The sequence below is a fragment of the Mus caroli genome, chromosome 13 (genome assembly GCF_900094665.2).
Source record: "Mus caroli chromosome 13, CAROLI_EIJ_v1.1, whole genome shotgun sequence".
In the NCBI taxonomy this organism is placed as follows: domain Eukaryota; kingdom Metazoa; phylum Chordata; class Mammalia; order Rodentia; family Muridae; genus Mus; species Mus caroli.
In genome coordinates, this window is record NC_034582.1 from 14,982,962 (window position 1) to 15,000,844 (window position 17,883).

The 17,883-nt window shown below is 39.8% G+C and overlaps 1 protein-coding gene across 2 annotated transcripts in view; it reads right to left on the bottom strand.

The window, feature by feature from the left end:
• Window positions 1-850: 850 nt before the first annotated feature.
• Window positions 851-17,883, bottom strand: part of Nme8 (NME/NM23 family member 8) — a 58,530-nt gene continuing 41,497 nt past the window's right edge. For both annotated transcript variants that reach the window (XM_021180359.1, XM_021180361.1), the window contains 6 exons: window positions 16,915-17,059; window positions 14,877-14,984; window positions 14,031-14,182; window positions 8,413-8,557; window positions 7,034-7,272; window positions 851-1,009 (listed from right to left, as the gene is read on the bottom strand). In XM_021180359.1, coding sequence (XP_021036018.1) covers window positions 7,047-7,272; window positions 8,413-8,557; window positions 14,031-14,182; window positions 14,877-14,984; window positions 16,915-17,059 — 776 coding nt within the window. In that variant the 3' untranslated portion in view covers window positions 851-1,009; window positions 7,034-7,046. The remainder of the gene's footprint in view (window positions 1,010-7,033; window positions 7,273-8,412; window positions 8,558-14,030; window positions 14,183-14,876; window positions 14,985-16,914; window positions 17,060-17,883) is intronic.

A 17,883-nucleotide genomic window follows, 5' to 3' on the forward strand; every position in this document is an offset into this window, starting at 1 on the left:
ACTTGCTTAGTCATGTTCACATAATTGAGAACGATTCATAAGTATCACTCAAAAGTATCAAGCAGTGTTGCAGCGCTACAGGTTTCAAGTGCGTAATCTATACTAAGATCTGATGGAACAAGTAGGAGACCTTCCTTGGGCAATTGTCAGGCATTACAAATTCTTAAGTGGATTGAGAAGGAGGTGACATCTAGTGGCTGGGAATTGCACATGAACCTGGCTATAAACTTGTGAGTTCTTGACTACAAGAAAGTGTGCTGCCGTGTCACCTGAGAGAGGAAAAGATAAAATCAATGAAAACTCCCACTCTGTTCCTTTCTCTGCAGAGAGGGTCAGCATTATACTGCAGGGGGCTAGAATCAGTGTGCCATCCCACAGTGAGAGTACAAATTAACAAGCCTCTGGAACCGGGGAGATGGCTCAGGAGTTGAGAACACTTGTTCTTGCAGATGACCTGGGTTTGGATCCCAGCACTCGCACACAAACACTTATAACTCCAGTTCCAGGGGACCCAACACCCAGCCAGCACCAGGCATGTACATGGTGTACATGCAAGGCAAAATGGTTACACACATAAAATAAACAAACCTTTTAAAATCTGAAAAATAATCAGTGTTTCTATCTATATTCCAAATTCTTGGACTTTCTGGCTGGAAACTTTAGCATCAAATACATGACCAACTTGTGTCCAGACTAACACATTCTTTTTCAAGTCTGCAGGCTGCATCTACTCTGACTTATTCCAAGCTCATGTTTCTCCTCACCTTCTGTTGTATTGTGCAGTGCACCTTTCTAGAATCCATCTTATGTCACTGATGAAAAATAAACACCCGAGCCTGTTTGGGGGGGGGGGTACAGTTTTTATTGTTACCATGCATAGCCAGGCAAGTTTTCATCTCCATGTGTGTTTTCCTTGGAGTCATTTTTCTTCTTACTCTTTATAGAAAGTTGTGTCTCGTGGTTTTACGTTGATGAAAACTTCTTCATTACCTCCTTGAGCTTCTGTGAACTGAACAAAAATGCACTTCATAAGTTAAACAGCAATGTTATAGACAGAATTTTAGAACAGTTTGTTTTTGTTATAAGATTATAGGTCTTTTGGGACTCTTCATTTTGGTTTTCTCCCTTCCTGCTCCATCTCCACTATTCTCCCACCCTCTCACAATTTAAACATTTCCAATCCCAGTATTACCCTCTCTGCTTGCATATTGCCTATGATCTGATCTACTCTCCCATCTCTTTTAAAGCATCTCTTTCCAGTGGCTCTTTTCAACTTCTGTCATCTACAAAAACTCTAAATCGACCACAAAAAATTAGTGTTATAAAGCTGAAGTTCACATATAGTTCTCTGTCAAGGTTGCCTCACTCAGTTCATCTTTTCCAGTTTTATCCATTTGTCTGAAACTTTCATATTTGCTTACACCTAAGTAAAATTTTTATTGTATCCAGTATCCTTTCTCCAGTTGATGGACATCAAGCTGATTCCATTTTCTAGCTCCTTTGCATAAAGCATCAATAAACATGGGTGAGTAAGTGTCTTGGCAGTAGGATACACAGTCCTTTGGTATCTATTCGGGATTGGAACAATGCATCTTATAGTAGTTTTACTTCTACCTTTTAAAGAAATCACACTGTCCCACAGTGGCTGGACCAGTTTGCATTCCCCACATCCTTGGCAGCAATTGTTAATATTTACTTTATTGATAATGTTTCAGACAGGGATGAAATTAAATTTCGAAGTAGTTTTGATCTTAAAATCCTTAAGTGTTTTTTTAAACTGTCAATTAGTCAATCGTATTTATTCCTTTGAGAGTTCTGTGTTCAAATCTGTCTCATTTTTATTAAGTACTTTATTAATTGTTTTGGTTTTTGAGTTTTTCATATGCTCGAGATAGTAATTCTGTCAGATACACAACTACTAATAGTTTCCTCTCATTTACCTCTCCACTGTGGTATCCTTTGTTGTGCTAAAAGCTGTTTTATTTCATGAGGTACTATGTGCCAGTTGTTGTCTTATTTCATGAGCATCAAGAGTCCTACACAGAAGGTCCTTAAATCTACCTGTACTCTAGTGTGCTCTATGCCTTTTCTGCTGGATGTTTCAGTTCTAGGCCTTTGATGCATTTGTGGAGTTGGCTTTTTGTTCAAGATGAGAGACAATAATCAAGTTTCATTCACCTGTATGTTGACATACAATTTACCAAACATCATTTGTTGAAAAAGACCTTTTTCCTCCAAGTGTGTATTTTTGTCAAAAAAAAAAATAGGTTGCTGTGATCACTTGGTCTTAGGTCTGAATCTGCCATTCAACATATATATATATATATATATATATGAGGTCTTTCCATCTTTCAGTGTCTTCCTTACTTTCTTACTTCCAAGTTTTAAAGTTTTCATCATAGAGGTCCTTTACTACCTGGATTAGATTTACTGTAAGGTATATTTTGTGTATTGTAAATGGGACTGTTTCCCTGGTTTCCATCTCATTGGGTTTACCAGCGGTATACAGAAAGGCTATGTATGGTAGTTTTGTATCCTGCAAGTTTGAGGAAAGCGTTTATCAATCCCAAGAGTTTTTGTTTTCTTTGTTTGTTTGGTTGGTTGGTTGGTTGTTTTTAATATATGAGATAAAGCCAAGCTGACCATTGTCTGACTTTTTTATTGATGTCTGTATTTTGTTTTCATGATCTTCCCTATGGGTTCTCGAGTTTATGTTCATCAGAGTCACAGAACTCTGGTTCTCCTTTGTTGCATCATCATGGGGTTTGGGTGCCAGGATTAAAATTGGCTTTATAAAGAGATTTTAGAAAATTTCTTTCTGGATTTAAGTTTTGTGATTGTTGAGGAAGATTGGTTGTAGTTGTGATTGTTTTTGATTTCTCTAACTCCTTGAGTGTGTTGATAATTGTTCTTTTGAATTCCATGTCTCCAGTTATGTTTGAGGTAGACTTGTTAGGGACCATTACTATAAGATTGGTAGTCTGGGGGGATATATTGTCTAGTATTTTCATATTGTATTTGTTTTTGCCATGGGACATAGGCATTTGGAATTAGGTTGTTGGTTGTATCTTTTGGTGAAGCTGCATCCTGCTGGACCTGAGGTGGTATGGTGACTCATTAGTTGAGACAAAATCCCTACTCCTTCACTCTATAGATGACTTTGGTTAATAATTTCAGTCTAATAATGGTAGGGGATTTTTTTTTTTTTGAGTTTGTGAACATAGGATAACTTTCCACTTAGCTACATACTTTTTTATTTGATTTGGTTAAAGTTTACTTAGTATCAGTTTGTCAGTATTCCCTAAATGGCAGCTTCAACAGCAGCACAATATCTGCATATTACGCCATAGCTAAATAATACTAAATAATACTTTTGTACTTAGCTCAAATGTGTAGTCAAGATATTTAGACTTACTTTTTCTTCTGTTGGTACTTCCTGCTTAAACTAAGTGTGCAGATCAACCACTGGTGAAAATTTACTTGGATCTCTTTTATGAGCATATACACTGTTCTGGATCTCTGCAAATGTTTTTAAATTCCCTAATATACACTAGCACTTTTGCATGTTCTAATTTCTTAAAGATTCTTTCTGTTGCCGGATGTGATGTCGTACGCCTTTAATCCCAGCACTCGGGAGGCAGAGGCAGGTGGATTTCTGAGTTTGAGGCCAGCCTGGTCTATGAAGTAAGTTCCAGGACAGCCAGGGCTATACAGAGAAACCCTGTCTCAAAAAATTTAAAAAAAAAAACACCTAAAATACAAAAAACAAAACAAAACACAAACAACAACAACAACAACAACAAAAATCAAGCAAACAAAAAAAGATTCTTTCTGTTAACCCTTTCCTGACTTCAGATAGTTTATTATATGCATTTTAGCCTTAATCTTTAGCCCTAGGCAATTGTGGATTTCTTAGTTATTAATCAATATTTCCATGCAATACTCTCACTTTCCAGTTGACTGGTTTTCAGATTAGGTAAAAAATATATATGCAATTCTTATGCAGACACCATCCAGTAATGTGAAAACAAATAAACAGAATAATTTGTAAAATCTGCCCTTCTCTAGAGCCAGAGACTTGGATCTGACCTTGGTAGTGCAGCCCCAAGCCTTCCAGACCACCTTGTGATGCCCTTACATTGAATCATCATCTTTCAGGTTCCTACAAAGCTTTACTGTCAAGATCCCTGGAAAATCTCTTTCTGACAATTTCTGGTTATGTTCTTCTTAGGTCCCATGAGGAGAACAGGCACATGTTCACCATTTTGTTGATATCACCATGTAGGAATCTTCTCAAACTCCCTTGCTTCCATAACATGACTTATCCTCAACTCTGGATATCATCTACCCGATGTGACCACCATAGAATGTGTGGTGCTTTCTAAACTTCTCTCTTTTGAATCTTCTGTCTGCTTCCTTACTCTGTAAGTTAGCTGAAACCAGAAAAGTATCTTTTCTCACCTCTTTGCTAGGACAGCAGTCAATTACCAAATCCCACAGGTGCAGTGCAGCCTCCTAAGAATCATCTTACCATCCCCTGATCCTAACCTCAATGTTCTCACATTAGTTTGTACTTCTGGATTATATCACATTGATGACTGCCAAAAGACTTGCCTGAATAACTTGTGTCTCATTTCTCCCCTGTTTACTTCCTGTAAGCATCTGCTGATAGCTCAATAGCCCTATGACACAGGGTACTTTCTACCTCCTGTTCTTACAGTCATAAAACCAGCCAGCATAAGGAATTGTGCATACACAACTCTGCAGCACACAGCAAGAACTGAAAAAGAAATGAATCTTAAATTTATGAAAGAGACTCATAATAAAGTAATAATTACATAGCACAGAAGGCATAGAAATACAGCATGCAACAGATATTTACATGCAAGCATCAAGAGAGTTTGAATGTGTATGTATGTGTATATATAAATATATGTGTGACTTAGAAACTTAAAACTGAATTCTTTTTCTTGCCTCTATCTCTGTCTTTGGAATTCTAGCCCATATTTCCAGATATATATTTAATACTTAACTTGCCTAGCTCCTACCCATGAAACACTGAATTATACTCTAAATGGAACCCTCCAAATCAGCAGTAATGCTGCCCCTGGTACAAATCAGGGACAATACAGATCTTAGGAGAGAGACTCACACCCAACAGAAGCTACACACAGAATGTAGGTCTGCTGAGATACCCCACTCCCACCACTCACTCACTTATCATCCCAATGGATTTGCATTTGTCCACAAGTAGCTCAAGCCATATACAATGTTCACATCTCTAAAACATGAACATCCATGGGGCATGAAATTATGCCTTGATTTGTAGAACTACTTTTATATATAATAGTTTCGTTCAATGTTTTAATGGCCAAATAGAACATGGAACAGTGTGTTGGACAGATTTTTCAACATGATACAAGACAATGTCATCTGAAAGGAGGGAACCTCAAGTAAGAAAATGTTTTCATAACATGGGGCTGTAGGCAAGCCTATAAGGTATTTTTTTAATTAGCAATTGATAGGGGAGGACACAATCATTGTATTGTAGGTGGTGCCATCCCTGAGCTGATGGTCTGGGTTTGATAAGAAAGCAGGTTGAGAAAGCCATGTGGAGCAAGCCAGTAAACAGCACCCTTCCATGACCTCTGCACCAGCTCCTTCTCCCAGGTTCTTGCCCTGTTTGAGTTCCTGTCTTGACATCCTTCCGTATGGACTAAGATCTGGAAGTAAAAATCTAATAAGCCCTTTCCTCCCCAGGTTGCTGTAGTCATGGTGTTTCATTATGGCAATAGCATCCCTAAGACACAGCATTCTCTTCTATCCTTGAGAGACTTTGTTGAAAGGTTAACAGAATTTTCTCTCTTTCTTAGGAGACTGTGCTTCATCTTGGCCTGGCATATGGCAACATCATTCCACACATAGGTTTGTTATTGAAAAGTACAGCCAGAGGCATACAGCAGATATATATATTTTTAAAGATCTATTTATTTATTTGTTTGTTTGTTTGTTTGTTTGTTTGTTTAATGTATGTGAGTACCGATGTCTTCAGACACACCAGAAGAGGGCATCAGATCCCATCACAGATGGTTGTGACTCACCATGTGCTTGCTGGGAATTAAACTCAGGACTTCTAGAAGAACAGTCAGAACTCTTAACCACTGACCCATTTCTCCAGCCCCAGTACAGCAAACATATAAAGTCTACTTTTAAACATAAGGTGGGAAAGCAGGTTTGATAGAATGTCTCACTTGTTTCACATGTCATATCTCACATACTATAGAATGCCACTGTTATATCCTTAGTCTTGTCACGGCACGCCAGTCATTGATGTGGTTCATAGACCTCAGGAATGGACGCACATGTCTAAGAACTGATGAACAAAAAGGAAGCTGTCCCTGGTACTAGATAACTGTTCAGTGCTAGTTTAGTGTTGGTTGTTGAGGAGAATCTACAACCACTAATTTACTAAATCAGCATAATCCCTAATAACAGTCTAAAAACATTTGTCTTTAACAAATAACTGTAGTCTTAACCACTCATCAAGGAAAGTTCCTTTTGTGACAGAGAGGGGCCACTACAGAAAACCACAAAAAACCAAAACCCAGAGTTGTGAGGACTGCTCCCAATACATCTACAAGACACTCTTAAACTTAAGACCCAGGAAACATTGTGAAAAAGGGAGCAGAGAATCAAGGAGTTTGCTGTGAGATTCTTTCTCACATCAATTGGCTGTTCAGTGCCCAGTGATCAGCCAATAAATTAAATATAAATATAAATATAAATAAGCAGGTTATATTTAGGACTATATATATATATATATATATATATATATATATATATATATATGCATGCAATAACAATTAGTAGAAAAAGAGACCATGAATTTGAAGGAGAGTGGGGGTGGGTATATGGGCGGATTTAGAGGAAGGAAAGAGACATATAAAATGTTGTAATTATATTATAATCTCAAAATTAAAATTAAGAAGGAAAACAAAATTTGTTAAGGTGGCATATATTTTATAGTACTTACTCTAGTATTTGTGCTAGTCCTCAGGATTACCCTCTGTGAACATATTACTAATGATTTCTGATGCTTCAGAAAAGCTAGACGCCCCATGGACAGCATTTCTCAAAATGTCTAGTCCATATTTGGCTCGGAGGGATTCTGGGGAGAGCAGTTTTGCTTCTTCTGGGTCTACTGGGCCAATTATTCGCCTCCATTCTGCAACAGCATTCCACTTGGTCAAAACCATGACTAGCGACGTGCCCCTACAAATAGCAATTCTTTTAGAAGGAAGGTTGTTTCAAGGGCATGGGTTACACACATTGCTAAAGACAAAATCAATATGGTCATGTGCTGTCTTTGCTTTCTCCTTTTTTTTTCACAAGTTTGTGTTATTTAAGTGTTGTACTTTGATCCTTGAGAATTATGCAAATGGATTCATACTTTTACTCCCCTGGGGACTACACAAACGTCGTTGTCATAGACCCAGATCTTTGGTTCATGTTCACCCTTCAGTCTCTAGTCCAGTGGTTCTCAACCTTGCTAATTCTGTGTCCCTTTAATACAGTTCCTCGTGGGGTGACGCTCTACCATAAAATCATTTTGTTGCTACTGTTGTTAATTGTAATTTTGCTACTATTATAAATAACATTGTAAATATCTGATAGGCAAAGTAGCTGAAACCACTACAAACCCAAAGGGGTCATGAACCATGGGTTCAAAGCCACTGCCTCATCCTTTAGAGAGTGCCTCCACTGCAGAAAGCAGTTTTGCCCAGACTACCTTCATTCCCAAGATGAGATGAGTCCCAATCACTTTATTCAGTAATTGGCTGTTATAAGTTATAAAGATGTCTTACCTCAGCTCACTACATTATCACTTGGATGACCACTAGTTGGTTAGAAGATACTTCAGTCTCCTGACCACTTTCTCTTGCCCTGATTACATCTTTTTCCTTTCCCCCAAACAGTCCTCTAAATAAAAAGCCTGAAACATGAACTCTCAGTGTAACATACAGCAAATCTATCTACAGCAGATTCACCTGGAGCTCTGCTTTTTTTAGTGTTCATAGTACAAATTCCTGGTTCTTTCACTTCCTGTGACTAGGTCCTATGAAGTTCTCTCCATTTTTCAAATAAGGAGATTTTAGCATAGTTCTGTATTGGATAAGCATGAACTTTAATTCTGACAGCTGTTACATGTAGTTTAAAGAACTAAAAAAATCCAAAGAGGAAGGGAAAGGGGAAGAAATTGTAAAATAATAATAATAAACTTTAAATGTTAACAAGGCATCTTTTCATGAGTCTGATTAGATATAAAGTTGTTCAAAATAATTTGTTTCCCACGGTTTCTATAATGTACAATTACCACTCTATAGTACAAACAACTACAGTTCAGAAACTTACAAAGATAAGACTTCCAATACATTTTTATAAAAATCTTTTCCTGTTATTTTGAAATAAATTTTGTTTGCATGCTCTGGAGTCAGGTGCATTTCCTTCATCAGGGTCAGCTCAAATCCTGCTTCTTTAATGGTCTTCAGGATCTCCACTAAGAAAACAAACATTAGGTACCATTGTAGATCATTCATTTCATGTTCATGCTACATTCTAGGATATAAAAATACCAGAGGAACATAATAGTTCAACTTTCATCTTGTGGTTTATATATAGAAAAGTGTGACAATTAAAAGTTCACAGCCATAAGACGTTTAGGATATTAGCATGGATGTCCCACTTTGATCAACCAAGAGGATATGTAGAATGAGATCTGTCAGCATGCTAAGCATGAAGACGTAGTCTCATCTTTATGCCCCAGATGCCTACAAATGTCATATGTGGTCAGTGCTAGTGGTAGAGCCAAGGCAATCATTCTTGCCTGAAGCCTAGAGGTACTGTTGAGTGGCATCAATACAGGCAATCCTGTAAGACTCTAAACAACAGCCTGAATGATAAAGTCTGCATTCTCCAGACCAAGGGGGAACCAACTGAAAGATGTTACAGGATATATGAGTATATTTCTAGTTAGGGTATAGCTCATCTCTTACTTCTCTTCTTTATTCCCAAACAATGAAGGTAAAGTTAGTTTGTAGAAGTAAGCACCCATGTTTGAAAGTGATGTCTAGTTGAGTGGCAGACAAAGTGGTGAATCAATGAAAGATTTGACAGAATAGGATATGCCCAATTCTCACCAGAAGAGAAAGGAAAGGGAAGCTCCTTAAGAGAAAGCCAGACAGTACAGGAAGAAGAGAGTATAGTGGAGGAATACAGTAGAGTTCATGGAGAGCATTGCAGAAGAGTTGAGAGGGAGGCTAGAGCATCACAGAGAGGGAGAAAGAGATAGTTTTGCCAGGACAGTTTTACAGAAACAGATTGAAGAGAGAACAAGCTAGACACAAGTAAAAACAGAATGAGCAAGAGAGTGAGAAGAAGCCAGAAGATTAGAAAAGATTGCTAGATTTAGTTTGAGGTCAAGTAGAGCAATTCAGAGGCTGAGAGAAAAGCCAGATTGAATAAGTCAACTGAGAGAGGAGTTTGAGCCAGAACAGCAGCTAGTGTTCAGAAAGAACAAGAAAGGATGAGCTTATTGAGCAGTAAGTCTCAGATGCTGAAAACATCTAGGCCTAGATTAAGTTGTACAGTGGACTAAGTCTAGGTTAGCAGACAGACAGTAAGCTTCCCAGAAACGATAAAAACAGAGAATAAAAGTTACCTGTGGGAAGTGGGTGCGGCCGCAGGCCCCGTGAAACCCACTTGTTTACTGCCTTGCCCGAGCATGTGCAGTGAGGCTGCATGCATGGGCTGCCTGCCAGGCTGGAGTGTTCCTCATGATCGAGACCTGTCAGCATATCTTTGAATGACCTGAGCTCGTGCCTGGAGCGTGTGTGAATTCTGATTGGATGAGGTGGGATGGAGCTAGAAGGAGGTGAGTCGGTGTGAGTAGTAAAGGGAGTAGTTTTCACCCTTGCCATGAGTAGAAGTAGTAGAAGAGAAGCTGTTGTAATAGGAGTAGTTTAGCCTTTGCCCTAAGAAGAAGCTGCTGGGGAAGAGAGCTGTAAAAGAAAAAGCCCGAAGTAAAGTTGCTGTGTGAACCCAACTTGTCACCACGGGCCGGAGACTGTGGAGACCGGAGACCATGACAGTTACCCTTACAGAAAGACATGGAGCTTTCTGGCAAAGGAAGAAGGAGGGGGGACATAAATGATGTAGAGGAATTGGGAAATGGGGAAGAGAAAGAAAAAGAAATGATTTTTTCATATCAAACAAAAGTCATTCAGAGGTGCTGGGCTTTGAGGAAAGGTGAGTGAGACCTAACCTACAGAGAACCTGAAGAAGGCTGGGCCTTTCATTCGAGGAAGGATAACCTGGATATATCCCCAGGGGGTCCTCTAATAACAAATGTGAACAGAGTACAAAGCATATATCAGAAATGATCCAATCCTATTAATTTACTATGAGAAAATTATAAAGGATAATGTATATAGTACCTAGACCACAAGCCAAGAAACAATTCTCTTTGGAATCATTTATTTATTTATTTATTTATTTATTTATTTATTTATTTATTCACCATACATCCCAATTGCAGACCCCATCCCTTCTTAGAAGTGGTGGCCTTTGTGTTAGGCATGATCAGAACAAAGTGGTGTCACAAAGCTAATAAGGAGGATATCATAGTTGCTGCTACTACTGCTGTGACAAAACACCATGATTGTAAACAACTTGGGGAGGAGTTATTTCATCTTATCCTTTGATATCACAGTTCATCTTGGAAGGAAGTTGGGGCAAAAATTCAAGAGACAGAAAATGAAGCAGAAGCTATAAAGACGTGCTTCTTAGTGGCCTGCTCCCTATGGCTTGCTCAGTCGAGTTTTGTATGCAACTTAGGACCATCTGCCTAGGAGTGGCATTTCCTATGGTTAGCTAGGCCCTTCCACACCAACCATCAACTGTCAATAAAGCAAATGCCTTACAGATTTGCTTACAGTCAAACCCAGTGGGGGTATTTTTCTCAACTAAGGTTCATTCTTCTTGAATGAATCTAGCTTGTGTCAAGCTGAGAAGATACAACTCAGCACAATTATCCACTTGCCAAGTGGACCCATAAATTCAATGCTAACCTTTCTGTCCCTCTCTCTCCTGCAAAACCAAACACACTACCTTTTAAAACTCCAAGTCTTCAAAAACTCAGTCTTTAAAAAACATCCCAAGTCTCAATCATCAAGCCTCTCTAAAAATATCCATTCTGTCTAAAACTTTTACGTTTCTGTAAACTCCAAAGTCTCTAAAAGTTTAAAGTCGACTGTGAGCTCCTGTTGAAATAAACAAATGAGGTAAACCCTTTCTTACTCCATGAGGGAAGAATCAGGTTACAGTCACAATCGAAGCAAAACAAAGTTAAACAGTGGGGAAGTCTCGGTGCTTGATACCTAAAACCCGTTCACAATCCTCTGGGATCCACAGACATATTCCTTTAGATTTGCTGTTTGCAGCCCCAGAGCAGTTTGTCTCATAGGTTCAGGCCCACCCACTCCACACATGATAATGTCCTTAGTGGTTGTTCCACAGTACTGACATCTCTGGAACTGCTGCAACTGGGATGCACCTTTACCAATAATTTTTTCCTGTGGTCTTTCAGGGACTCTGATCTTGCAACATGATGCCAAGCCTCAAATTCTCTCCATTGCCCCTTCTATCTTCAGTCTTGTACAGCAACTGAAGCTGCACTTTTGCCAGAGGACTCTCACTGTGCCAAGCTCTTCCTCATGCCTTCAGAATCACTGACACCAAGGACACTCGTATTCGTTATCTTAGTTAAGGTTTTACTGCTGTGAACAGACACCATGGCCAAGGTAAGTCTTATAAAGGACAACATTAATTGGGGTTGTCTTGCAGGTTACAGTCCATTATCATCAAGGTGGGAGAATAACAGCATCTAGGCAGAGAGTTCTACATCTCCATCTGAAGGCTGTTAGTGGAAGACTGTCTTCCAGGCAACTAGGACTAGGTAGGGTATTAAAATCCACACCTGCAGTGACACACCTACTGCAACAAGGCCACACCTCCAAATAGTGCCACTCCCTGGGCCAAACACATTCAAACCATGACACATTACCAAGTTCAGCTATCAACAAAGTATAGCCTTGGCCAACTCTGGACCGTGGCTTCTATGTGCTTACCCTAAGGGAACACCTCCCAGAAGATTTCTCCTCAGTAATGCTGGTCTTCTTAATCACTGCTTATTTACTTGCACCAACTAACCAGCATCTATTGTTGCAATAAAGCCAAGGTTTTACCTTAGTGGGGCCGTGTTCTTGTTATAACATCTGATTTTTTAAGCTATAGCTAACCATTCATCACTGAGTATTAACACAAAATATCATACAAATAGCTACAGTAGGGTTGTTGCTTCTTTCTGAAACTTCGCATTATTCAACACTCTTATTTGCCAAGATACCAGTGAACAGGCCATTAAACTCTGAGCCCCTGATGGTTTCTTCGGCCCCAAGTTCAAAGGTCTGTCCACAATCCTCCCCAAGTAGTGGTCAGTTTTATCAAGTCAATAGACTACTCTCTGGTACCAATTTCTGTTCTAGTTGGGGTTTATATTGCTGTTATAAAACCACAGTGATTGGAAATAGCTGGGAAATGAAAATGTTTATTTCATCATATGCTTCACATCACAGTCAATCATTGAAGGAAGTTAGGGCAGGAACTCAAGAGGCCTGAGCTGAAGAAGAATCCCTAGAAGAACCCTATTCAGTCAGTTGCTAATCCTGCCAAGGCTTGGCACCACCCATAGTGAGCTAGCCCCATGTTCCTCAATAATTAATCAATAAAATGGCTCTTTGTGCTCGAGCTGCCTTTTCTGATTTAGTTCCAGACCACCTTTTCTAGTTAGGTCCCAGAGCCCTCTTTCAATCAGGGCTGCCTTTTATGGAAAAGTCACTTCTTTTTGGCACCTGTGGTGGTTTGAATAAGTTTGGCTCCCATAGATTCATATATTTCAATGATTTGCCATAGAGAGTGGCACTATTATAAGATGTGGCCTTGTTGGAGGAAGTGTGTCACTGTAGGGGTGGGCTTTGAGGTCTCTTTCTATGCTCAGGCTCTGGTCTGTGTGGAATCTAGTCTCCTCCTAGCTGACCACAGAAGACAGTCTCATGAATGCCTGACTTTGGATTACAGCGTAGAACTCTTAGGTCCTTTTCCACATTCTGCCTACAAGTTGCCATGCTTCCTGATATGATGATGATGAACTAAACCTCTGAAACTGTAAGCCAGCCCCAAGTAAATGTTTGCCTTTGTAAGTGTTGCTTTGGTCATGGTGTTTCTTTGAAGGAATAAAACCCAAAATAAGACAGCACCCCTCACCAAAGCTCTCTGCCATCTGCAAACCAACAATCCTAGTTCTAAGCCATAGTCTTTGAACCCTTTTTATATGTGAACCTCCTTTGCCTATTAGACCCATGGCTTGGGAGCCATCTTCCCTGGTCCAGTTAAACAGTCCATCAAGCAGCTTCACCTGGCCTAGCTCGAGTCTCAGTTCTCCTGTACTGACCCAATCTTGACTATCATATTAGACACAGAAGCAAAGAAAAAAAATCCACATGCCTAGGTTAAATCACAAAAACAACAACATAATTGGCAAAAACAGTACATTTCCCATCAAACTCGCTAGTCCTACAGGAGAACCCAGAACACAGAATTTAGAATAATCATAAACTTTATCAAATATCTTAGTGAATCTAAAGAAGATATGGAAAAAACACATGCCAATGAATTCCATGTAGATAAAAATAAGTGCTTGAGTAATGTGTCCAACACATTACTACACAACCAAGTGAGCAATGGAGATAAGTCAGGATTTAAAGACTGAGCTTAATAAAAAAGAAACACAAAGTAAAGATGAAATTGAAAAAAAATTAATATACCAATTAGGAAATTCAGGGGGGACATCTCTCTATAAAGGGAATCAAACAGAAGACAAAATGTTAGGACTTGAAGATAATGCAGATGCTTACTTCTTTCTTCGTGTGTCACATGAGGCTTGATCAATGCAAGCGTGCTCTGGGGAGGGAAGAAATGCGCTATTTCCTTCTCAGCTGCTGCTTTTGAACTGCTCCCATAGAACTGGTTGGTAGGAAAATTCGCTGAAGCAAACTGTACACATAAGCTTGGAAAAGGAAAGAGCTAAATTAAAAATTGAACATAAAATAACAATCTAATGCAATATATCACTATTTAAGTTATCCAGAAAAAATAGCAAGCAACAGCATCTATTTCAGATTGAAGTACTATACAAAAGGAAGTAATTAGCAGCTGACTATGCCCTTTCGGAGAGGTAGCAGATGTTAGGAAGAAAATAGGTGAACATTTAAATCCCATTGTTAGTGAATATGACCAAGGGAGAACAATAAAGAACAGGGACCCTAGGAGTGAAAATTCCTGGCCAGCTATGTGGCCTCACTTGGTAAAATTAAAGTACTCTGTACAGTGATGTTAATGTTGATCTTGATTTTTCTCATCCACACTTCAAAACTCCTATGATCAATTAAAGATGTTGCACCTATGATCACAACTTGCTCTGGGTGATTTTTATTTAATTGTGGTTATGGTGGATATTTCTTCCAATAAGTAAAGATGAGAGGGCCAAATCAAGCATCCGATATTTTCTTGCAAAGCTATGACCATCTTTAAGCTACCATTAGACCAGTCCTCCACAATAAATAGTCAGTTACTCCACCAGGAATAGGCGCTTTCCCAAGAAGCCATCTCAAACTGAAATTGTATTTCCTATATCTTAGAATTCAAAATAAATTAAACTGAATTGCATGGAAAAGAATGGAAAGCCATAATGTAAGTGATACCTCTGTGGATGAGATGCATAAGCTTCCTCAATAGTTTTTGGCCCAATTAATGCTTTCCAATATTCCACACCATTTTCCCTCCGTAGAGCAAGGACATAAGAGTAATGACTGTTAGAAAAAAACAAAAACAGTCCTACTTAGAAGGGAGAACAAAATAATCACAGGAGATAGAGGGTGGGAGGGAATTGGGAGAGAGAGGAGGGAGAAATGGGGGGGGAGAATAAGGTATGCGAGGAGACGGGGGAGATGTACAGAGGGTCAGGAAATTGAACAGAGATGTACAGCAATGAGGGATGGGAAACTAGGGGTAGCCACCAGAAAGTCTCAAATGCCAGGAAAGCAAGAGGCTCCCAGGACCCAACAGGGATCACATTAGCTGAAATACCCAAAAAAGGGAAGAGAGAGCCCGTAGAGACCATATCCAGAGGTTGGGCATGGCCCCTGATTGAGGCATGGGGCCACCCATCTCTAAAAGTTTAACCCAGAATTGCTCCTGTCTAAAGGAAATATATAGAGAAAGAGTGAAACAGAGACTGAAGGAAAGGCCATCCAGAGACCTCCCCACCTGGAGATCCATCCCATATGCAGACAATATTGCCAATGCCAAGAAGTGCTTGCTGACAGGAGCCTGATATGGCTGTCTCCAGAGAGGCTCTGCCAGAGACTGACCAATACAGATGTTGATGTTCATAGCCAACTATCAGACTGAGCACAGGGACCCCAAGGGAAGAGTTATGGGAAGGACCCTTCAGAGCTCCCGGGGACTAAGCCACCAACCAAAGAGTACACATGGAGTGACTCATGGCTCCATATTTAGCAGAGGATGGCCTTACCTAGCATCAATGGGAGGAGAGGCCCTTGGTCCTGTGAAGGCTCAATGCCTCAGTGTAGGGGAATACCAGGGGTATGAGGTGGGAGTGGATGGGGGCACACTCTCATATAAGCAGGGGAGGGAGATGGGATGGGGGTTTGTGGAGGAGAAACTGGGAACAGGAATGACATTTGAAATGTAAATAAATAAAATAACTAATAAAAGAAAAAAGAAAAAAATGAAAGAATGTTAGAAGCTAATGGCATATCAAGAACACAAGTATGTGTTGTTAAATTGACACAGCATATCAGATCTATAAGAAGTCCAATAATGCTATATGTCCACATCTACTCAAGAGCATACTCAAATGAGCTGAGCAGTAAGATGGGAGGAAAGGGTGGGACCACAGTTCCTTAGAATGATTACGTCCAGGCTGTCATACTGTGTGTCCTTGTAACGTTTCGCCAGCAAAACATACTTGGACAACCGGATCCTTCTATGGCAAAGCTTTATTGCTTACTTATCAGGAAGACCTCGAATACAGGAAACTCAGTCCTTTTATAACCCACAAAGAGCGGTTGGAGACGTGTTTCACCCTGACTGGTTGCTCATTATCAGCCCAGTTGACGCCACGGGACAGGCAGGGCACAAGGCATGGAAAAATACCCCAGCACATGCGCAGACTACTTGTTTACTTGTTAGAACACCGGATATCAGCACCATCTTGTAATGGCGATTGCAAGGGCGGCTCCTCACAACTGTGATTGGTTTATGTCACTGTGCTGTATTTTTGCCTCAGCTGCATCTGGCGTACTCCTCTACATATCAGGCAACTTTCTAGGGCCTCATTTCTTTTTCAGGACATGTCATATGGAATGATTATTAAAGTCCTCCAAACAGTAATCAGATTGCCCAACGGGTCAGACAGTTCTCTGCTTGGACTTGGTGATACTGCTCACTCAGGAATGTTGTATCCTTTTTTACTGTAAACCAGTATGTGTCTATGTACAGGGAACCTATTATTCATTCTAACAATATTTCAGAAAGGGAGAGGAACAGATATTTGAACAGAGTATGAGGATAGTAAAAAGATTGACAAAGACATAGACCAAGAGTTTGTTTATAGAATTTATAAGTTTTCCAACCTAATTTTTATAAAAGCTTAAGAAAAGATGGAAATGAGCAGACAATTATCACAACTCTTTCTAACACAGAGCACTGATTTACCTGGTCATGTGCCCTATAAGATTATCAAAATACTCTTCGTTTTCATGGATCTTGCACACTGTTCTTGCCTCTTCCTCTGATAATACTATTTGCCTCTGCATCAGTATGGTGAACCCTTCATTGTGAATAACGTCCAACACATCATCTAAATATAAACAGTTATGGCAAAGTAAGTTCCAAACTTGCAGATTTCCAGCTATGAACACAATCTGTGGCACAGTGTTGCATCTTATGTGTTTCACTCTCCTGTGGATGGGAAAATTCACACCGACAACTTTTTAGATTTCAAGATGAATGGCACTTCTTAATATTATCAATTATAATGTTGCCTCAATTTTTCTGACCACATAGTAATTACTCACAAACTCTTAAACAGGAAATAGTTTCTCTTGCTGCACATACACTGTATCTTTGCAGGTATATGATAGCTTGATTGGAAATGGCAATCATAGGCTCATATATTTAAATGCTTGCTTCCAAGTTGGTGAAATTGTTTGTGAAGGATTAGGAGATGTGGCCATGGTGAAGGAGGTGTGTCACTGAAGGTGGGTTTTGAAGTTTCAGAAGCCTACACCATTGCTAGTTAGCTCTTTCTCTCCCTCTAACCTTTGGATCAGATGAAAGCTCTCAACTATTTCTCTGGCAGCATGTCTGCCTGTCTGCTGCCTTGCTTCTTACCATGATGACCATGGACTCACCCTCTGAAACACTAAGCAAGCACTCAATTAAATACTTGCTTTTATGAGTTACCTTGGTTATTGTGTCCACAGCAAAACACATACATACATACATACATACATACATACATACATACATAAAACTAAGATAAGTAGCCCAGTCGGAGGACAGTGACCTGCCCTGCAGGGAGCGCCATCTTGGCTCCGGGACTCCGCCGAGCTTAGTCTGTACAGGTCAGAGTGGGGACCACGGGGGGCAGACGGCTTCTGGGACAGGCGGGAGCCACAGAGC